The sequence below is a fragment of the Lutra lutra genome, chromosome 8 (assembly GCF_902655055.1).
Source record: "Lutra lutra chromosome 8, mLutLut1.2, whole genome shotgun sequence".
Lineage (NCBI taxonomy): Eukaryota > Metazoa > Chordata > Mammalia > Carnivora > Mustelidae > Lutra > Lutra lutra.
This window is the reverse complement of record NC_062285.1, coordinates 31,898,265-31,906,492: the sequence shown is the minus strand read 5'-3', so window position 1 is coordinate 31,906,492 and position 8,228 is coordinate 31,898,265. Positions and strand designations below refer to the sequence as shown.

General features: G+C 50.9%; 1 protein-coding gene across 19 annotated transcripts in view; it reads left to right on the top strand.

Moving 5' to 3' along the window:
* Window positions 1-2,247: 2,247 nt before the first annotated feature.
* Window positions 2,248-8,228, top strand: part of PARD3 (par-3 family cell polarity regulator) — a 651,514-nt gene continuing 645,533 nt past the window's right edge. For all 19 annotated transcript variants that reach the window (XM_047740436.1, XM_047740438.1, XM_047740440.1 and 16 more), the window contains exon 1: window positions 2,248-2,505. In XM_047740436.1, coding sequence (XP_047596392.1) covers window positions 2,386-2,505 — 120 coding nt within the window. In that variant the 5' untranslated portion in view covers window positions 2,248-2,385. The remainder of the gene's footprint in view (window positions 2,506-8,228) is intronic.

The following is an 8,228-nucleotide window of genomic DNA, read 5'->3' as shown; positions in this document are numbered from 1 at the left end:
CAAGCAAGGAGCCCGATGCGGGACTTGATCCCAGGACGCTGGGATCATGACCTGAGCCGAAGGCAGCTGCTTAACCAACTGAGCCACCCAGGCGTCCCTGCAACTTATTTTTCAATCAGAATTATTTTGAGAAAGCCCCACTCTAAGCTAGTATACTCCTCCCTCCCCCATGCATTAAAACAGAAACAACATCTACAATTACGGGTAATTGTGTGGACCCAACTATTAGTACAAGAAGCAAGAAGACCTCAGCATGAGTTGTTATCATAGTTACAAACTATCACAAACTTAATTATTGGGTAGAAATGTGAAACGTTCCAGCCAAATAGGAGTATAATGAGCCTTTCCCATGAATGTGTGGAAGGAAACGGGGACTCTATTTCTGGGTCTGCCTCAAGCTTTCTCTGTGGCCTTGGGCAAGGGACTTCAACACTCAGGGGATATCCTGAGGTAAGATGGTGATGATGACACCCAGCATCTGCTTATTGCGTGGGTTTGCCAGGACCGATGAGTACATTGGTCAAGGACTGTAGATGAGAGGAAGTATATATATATATATATATATATATATATATATATATATATTTTTTTTTTTTTTTAACTGACAAATTGTATTATACCTGGGGTAGTGTCAGGCAAGGGAAAGTGCTAGGGAGTCTGGAAAGCAGATGATCTGTTTCCTTATTTTTAAAATGGGACATGGGTTGGAATGGAAGGGTGATCACCTGCTCTTCCTGCTGTAAATGCTGACGTTCCATGTGAGCTCAAGGCAGCTGTTAATTCACATATTCTAGGAATAACTGGAAAAAATGAATTTACTACCATTTAGGACAGACATGAACAAAAGACTCTTTGTTGACCTTTGTCATTCTGTAAACACAGTGACATACCGTTATTAAGGAATCATAGCTCATAACTAAGACAGAAAGGAGCGCCAGTTGCTTTTCTTGACACCATCCACTTTTAAAAAAAAAATGTCTCAGGTCCCGCAGGCATGTAACTCGTTACACAGTTGCTTTCTCTTCCTGGGTTAGTTTAAGTGACCGAGTTAAGCGCCAGCGCATCGTGGGGATCCCCTTGCACAGCTTCCCCACAAGCATTCTGAATGTATTGTTCATAAATTTGCGTTAGGATTGCTTGTGTTGCAGAATTTTAAGAAATAAAATTATGGGAATTGCAGATGTTTAAATCTACATGTTGAAGTGGGTGGGTCATCACCCGGTCACAGGAAACTTCAGGGTAAATAGTACGGCTTCTAGAGAATGGCCGGGTCGAGTCAAAGCTTCACCAACCTCTCCCCAGAGCAGACGATTAATTTTTGCTTTTAACGCCTAACAACCTCCGCCCGGCCTTGCAGCCGAGCAAGCCAGCCAGTGCAAAAACCCTGCCAAGATGCGGGCCCGAGGTGGGGGGAGAGAAGTCTGCGGCGCGAGAGCCCCCGCGGGAGGAGAAACCTCCGCTGGAACATCCCGGCCCGGCCCCGTCCCTATCCTTCTGGGGGAACCTGGGGACGGCTCCTCTTCAGGAGTCCCTGTGCATTGAGTCCGCGGCGCCAAGAGTAAAGTGCTTTCTCTAGAAACGATTTCTCCCGAACCCCCTAGCCTGAGGAAGGGGATTAAAAGTGACAAAGAAAGGGGGTGGGCTCTGGAGAGACCTCGGGGAAGAGGGGTGTGGAGCGGCGCCCCGGAGGAGGGGCTCAGCGCGACGAGAGCAGCCCCGCAGCGCGTCGGAGCGCTTGAGGGGGGCGAGTGGGGGCCGCGGTGCCCAGCGCGGGGGTCGGCGAGGCGGGGGGAGGGGCATCCCGGCCTCCACCTCCGTGGCGGCGCCCAGGAAAGGGCTGGCCCAGGCGGAAGGCAGCCGGCCGGGGCGGGCCGTGCAGTCGGGGTCCCGCGGCCGCCCGCGCCCCGGGGAGGGAGTCGGCGGGGGCGTGGGCCCGCGGGCGTGCGCTCCGCCCCGCGCGGGGAGCGGGCCGCGCCTCCCCCTGCCGCATGTGCGCGGTGTTGTGTGCCCGGCCCTGCTCCTCCTCCTCCCCTCCCCTCCCCTCGCCGCCGCCCCTCCCCCAGCGGCCCCGAGTGAGCGCGAGCGCCACACAGCCCCGGGCCGCCGCCGTCAAGCGCGCCGAGACGCCGAACAGGTGGCCGGAGGCTGCGGGCGCTGCGGCGGGGGAGAGGCGAGGCGAGCTCCGGGCCAGGCGAGGGCGGCCGGGCCGGGCCGGGCATGCTAGCCGAGCGGCCCCCCGGCGCCGCCGCTTGCCCGCGCCCCTAGCCTCCCGCGCGCCGGTGCAGCGGCCCCACCGCTCCTAGCGTCCAGCCGCCCCTGCCCGGGGCCGCTCCGGCCGCGGTCAGCGAGGGGCGCGGGCCGGCCCGCGACGGCGGCGGCGGCGGCATGAAAGTGACCGTGTGCTTCGGGAGGACCCGGGTGGTCGTGCCGTGCGGAGACGGCCACATGAAAGTTTTCAGCCTCATCCAGCAAGCCGTGACCCGCTACCGGAAGGCCATCGCCAAGGTGAGGGGCCGGGGGCGCACGGGGCGCCGGGGGTGGGGGCGGGAGAAGGGGGGAGGAGGAGAGGGAGGAGGAAGAGGAGGAGGGGGAAGGCGCCGGGATCAATATGGCGCTTCCTGGAAAGGGGAGGAGGGAGACGGAGGGGAGGCGGGGAAAGGGAAAGTGCGGCGGCCCGGCCGGGGCCTCGCGGGCGCCCCCCGCCCCGAGCTGCGGGCGGCAAAGTTCTCCGCGCGGGCCGGGCCGGTGGGGCGGGCGCGGGCGCAGCCCCGGGTGAGCGCGCTGGACCCCGCGGCTCCTCCCGGGCCGAGCGCAGGCCGCCTCTCCCTCGGGGCTCCCGCCGCGGGGCGGGCGTCGGCCACGGGAGCCCCTTCGGAGCCTGTTAGGGGCCGAGCCCGAACCCAGCCCTCCGGAGCGCGGGCGAAGCCTGGCCGGACGCCTCTCCCCCGGCTGCAGGCGGTGGAAATCCAGCCTCAGGCCTTTCCCCGCTCCCAGGCCCCGCGGCAAAGGCTGGGGAAAGGGAACTTTTTTGGTTGGAGGAGAGTTTAATTATTCCCCACACGGCGGAGAGCCGGGCGTTTGTGCTCCAACACTGCCTTCGTCCCGGCGGGGGAAGGAGCCGAAGCCACGAGCCCTTCCCTCCCGGTCGCCCGCGGGCAGGGCCGCCCCGGCGCGGTTCGGGGGCAGCTGGTGGGGGACAGTCGCCGGCAGCCCCGAGAGGGACGCCCGCTCCCACGGGCTCGCGGACATTGGTTGGGGACGGAATCTCGGTGCTTGGGAGGCTCCCGTGCAGGAGGACTCCTTTAAAAGGCATAACCCTGAAATCCGTCGCTGAATTAAAAGTTTTCCTGCCAAGGACCTCAGCGTATACCTATCTGGAACTAGTTCCATATGGTGCTGAGGCTGCGGAGTTGGGGCCTGATTTCGGAGTGGAGTAGATTTCCCTTTTTCTTCGTGGAGTGATAACAATGTCTCCACTTAACTGCATTCCTCTACAATGTGTCAGAAGTGAAAAGGCATTTTGTTAAATTGTTTTATCTGCTGTCTGTTTGACAACAGCCCACGCCTCCGAAGTTTCTGTCAAGCACCTGAGGATATTTCCTTTGCTGTAGAGTAACGTTTGGTGGAAAGCATGTTCACTTAAAAAATTTCTCATGTTTCTGGTGGTGGAGTGGCCTAGCTCCTGTGCAGGCTGTGGGGCAGCAGACAAGAGGGACCTGTGGCTTTGCCTACCCTGGTGTATACAGGCTGCGTCCTCCAATTCTCTCTGAAATTAAGGGAGAAAAACTTTCTACACTGTTGTTTGGTTTTTAGTATATATTGGATAGAATAGCGTAAATTTGGCCTTTTGTAGGTCATCTGGGGAACGTTTAGGAACCTGACAGAAAGATGGAAGATGTTGACTATATTTAACAGCTCTAAAATGTTCCTTACAGTTGGTTTAACTGTTATTGAAAATTAAATAAAATTAGTGGAAATTGGGCACCCATTTATCTTACAGTGCTGACAAGGGGAAACAGAACTCTCTAAAACCTACATTTAGCATTTTAAAAGATTGTTTATGAATGGCAGTTTATGATCTAAATGTTCTAAATCAATAATCAGGTTGCATATGCATTTTGGAGACCAAAATAAGTTGTGAAAGGGAAGAGAAATACAATAATACAATCTAGGCAGTGTGCTTGTGTTACTGAACAGAGAGGACATTTCGTTTCATTTTACATGGTTAAAATTAGTTCTCTTTCACTATGCACACCATGGACTTTGGTTGAAAAGCCTGTTCAGGAGATAAAACTGTAGTAGTTGATTTGATTGAGTCATTCATTTCTTGTACAGAAATTCTTAAGCATTTACTGTGTTAAAGGCATCATTCTGGGTGCTGGAAATCTAGGGAGCCCACTGGCTGCTTTGTGGAAGTTGGGAGTGTCAGGGTCTAGGACAAGAGGCTCCGTTGAAGGTGACCATGTTGTAGACTATCATGCTGTGGTGCAGGGAGAAGGGAATGTGTCTGTGATGTTGGTAGATGTAACTGAGGACTCTTAGTGACAGATCTGGACCTTGGTTTTAAATATTAGTGTAGTTGTTTCCCAGTGACCTGGGAAGATGGAAAAGGGAGTGCAGTTTTCTTAAGAGTCTGGGGAGGCATGCGTAAGAGAAGGGGCATATGAGCTGAGTTTTTATTTTATTTGTATTTTTTTAAGATTTTATTTATTTATTTGAAAGAGAGAAAAAGCAAGAGCGAGCATGAGAGGGGGAAAGGTCGGAGGGAGAAGCAGACTCCCTGATGAGCAGGGAGCCCAACGGACTCAGTCCCAGGACTCCAGGATCATGACCTCAGCCAAAGACGAGAGTCGATAGTTGCTTAACCAACTGAGCCACCCGTCCCTTGAGCTGAGTTTTTAGAGGGTAAGTGTGAGATCACCAGGTGTAGATGGAAGGAAGGGTGATTCTCAGGGTGATGGAGTTGGATATAAATGAGAGGGAGGAGTCAGATGAGTCAGGGCGTTCTAAAATTATTTAATGGCTCTTTCAGTGCAACTCACAGTTCAGTGGGTGAATTTTAAGATGGGCTTTGTAGTACACAAAGTTTAATCATTGAATCACAAGACTGTTGAGCTCAGATGTTGTCAGAGTGTCTTCATTGGTGTTTTTTCTTCTTAAATTGTTAGGTAACCGTTAAGATTAAACTTTAGTTTTTCTTCCCTTTTCTCCCACCTCATTTAAGGTGATTATGAAGCAAACACACATGAACACTTGCTTTAACTCTTATTCTCTCTTCTTTACCACTTATTGTTTAATAGGACAAAGTAAGTTTTGTATGAAGAATTGGGTAGCTGGCTAGCTGCAGAGTAGTGTTTAAGTTGCTAGGTGACCTGTGGCTTGACAAACTCCCATCTGGTGGGGAAAAATGTGGAAGGATCATGTTTATAGCTTTGTATAAAAATCAGCTAAATGTTTCCTCCACCTCCACCCGCTCCCCCAAAAGGAAGAAAGGAAAAGGGAAGGAAAGATCCCAAGTCACTAAAGCTTTCTCTGCAGTAAGCATCTGGTAGTGTGATGGGGCTATTTTATTTGGCATTGTATTTGAGCTTTTTTCAGGTTAAACAAATAAATTTTTTTGGACAGTGGAGTGGTGTGACAATACCAGAAATGTCCTCAATAAGCAGATATTTAAAGGCTTACACTTAGTCATGGCTTTTTTTTTTTTTTTTCCTCTAGTGGAAAAATATTTCTCTGCTTATGATCACTGATGGGTGAAAATGTTTTGGCTGTTCCATCTCCATCCACCCATCCTCATCCAGACCCTGTTAAGGAGGGTGTTCTGCTAGACATCGAGAATTCTGTTGGAGGAACTAGTCTCGAGTGCTTAAAATTGGAGGACTGTCTGCTGTATATGGGTCTGTTCGTTCTTCTCATGCCTGCAGCCTGACTCATCCTTGAATCCTAATGGACACAGGGTGCAGAGCACCAACTGCAGTGACTTTTAAGTGTGGTGCCCTTGGTTTCTGAGGTTTTCTTTGCGGGCCACTCCTTAATTTTGAGTGAATCAAGTCTGGCCCTGAGGCTTCCCTTTTTTGCTGCTGTACATCCTAAATCTGGCTAGGAGAAAGATAAGAAAGTCTTCATGTTTGTTAAAAAAAAATGTTGCTATTTTGGAGGGCTGCTGTGTACAAAATGTTATGCTCTATGGAGAAATATAAGGTGAAATTGTTGCACTAGAGAAGAATATAATCTAGGAGACCAGATGAGTACATACAAGAGTAATAGTAGGTGGGAGCACTGCTCCGCAACAGGGTGGTACAGACAGTAATTGCTTCTGGAGTTCAGAGATGTGAGTGGTCATTAGGCATTGGGTTGGGGGCGGGGGGATTCTCTTTTGTCCCTAGAGTTGGTATTGGGCTTAGTGAGCCAGAAGGCTGGCCCTACTAGAGGGCAGTGCTTCCTAACTGGCTGGTGGAGTGATCTCAGAAAGCACCTCCCTGCTTAAGATGTCCTGCTACTGCAGGTCTGCAGTGGGGTCCAGGCATGAGCCTCTGGAGGCATCTCCTGTGAGTCTGCGAGCTGGGAGGGAAGGGATTGCATGAAGGGAAACAGTGTGAACACAGGTGATTTAGGCTTTCTGGGCTACTGTGGCTCCTGAGGAGCACTCATGCCAGGTGGTGGGTCAGGATCAGGAGGACTGTGGATGCAGGGGCATGACACTGGCACTTTATACGGTTGGATGGTCCGAGAGGGAGTTGGGTATTTGGGCAGGGCAGCGGTATGGACTCCTGGTCCTCTGGGAGAACATCTGGAGCAGCTATTTGGATGAGATCTGCCTTCTGTCCGAAGTGCTGCTGAATGCTGAGGAAGGAATAGGAGTAGGGTAAAGTGAGGGAGGGAAGTTGCTGGAACCTGTTAATTCCCTGCCTTCCCCCATAGCCCTCTTCTCTTAGGGGACAGTGGGAACTTTGGATTGGGTTTGGAGACCTAGGTTTATTTATTATTGGTAGGTATTAACTGTTCTGTATTATCATTTAACCTGGGGCAAACTAACCCTACAGAAACTCATTTTCCCTCTGTCTAAAGTGGGTTACTCCCTTGGCAGGGTTAATGTGAGTACTGAACAGATGATGAATGGGAGAGTCTTTAGTGCTAGAGCTGAATCACTGATGTTTTACTCACCAGTTTTACTTGCTGGGAAACTTTCCCAAGTATCCTATCATTCCTGTTTGGTTTTTCCTCGTTACTAAAGAAGGTAGTAAGTTATTTAATTAAAGAATAGGTAAAAATGTTAATATTTGCCTAAGCAGCACTGCAGTCAGAGGAGCAAAGTGTGTGCTTGTGTGTGCGTGTGCGCGTGTGTCAGGGAACATAAATGCAGCCAGTATTGGCTTTACTCTAGCTTGATCATCTGGGCCTCTGGCCTGTGGGCCACTGCTTTTGTCCCTGAAGCATGGAAATCTGAGTTGTTTAATAGTGATTTGTTGTTATTAAAACAAACTTGAGTTTACGGACAGTAACTTTTGAAAATGTGCTTTTTCTTTTTTGGGGGGGGACTGCTGATTACTAAAAACATGTAAGTCATTTTTTTTAAAGATTTTATTTATTTGTCAGAGAGAGAGAGAGAGCGAGAGAGCGAGAGAGCAAGCGCACAAGCAGGGAGAGTGGCAGGCGGAGGCAGATAGAGAAGCAGGCTCCCTGCCAAGCAAGGAGCCCGATGCAGGACTTGATCCCAGGACCCTGGGATGATGACCTGAGCCGAAGGCAGTGGCTTAACCCACTGAGTCACCCAGGCGTTCCTAAGTCATGGTTTTTTATGAAAAGTCTTAACAGTTGGTATGAGCTTTTCCTGCAAATACATATGTAACTGCTTATTGTTACACTCTTACAAGCTTATTGAAACTTGGGGAAATAGTTACATTGTGGCAGAGTTTGAATGACAATAGGGGCAAGCATAAAAATAGTGAAGTGAAATAAATGTTGTTTTATTAACATTTTCTGTCTTCCCTCTCAAAGTGAAAAAGAAATGCAACCTGTCTGAAAGGCTGATCTTTCTAAAACGCAAATCTCATTGTTGTCTTTTGTGTAAGTGCCTCTGCACCTGCTTCCCCCAGAGGCCAGGTCCTGCCACCTTAGCACAGCCTGTCCCTTGTGGGACCCCTCCTGCCTCCAGCCACTCCCTCACCGGGCTCCCCCATCCCATATTCTACCCACATGCACTTGCTCGCACGTTTCTGCCTCTGCCG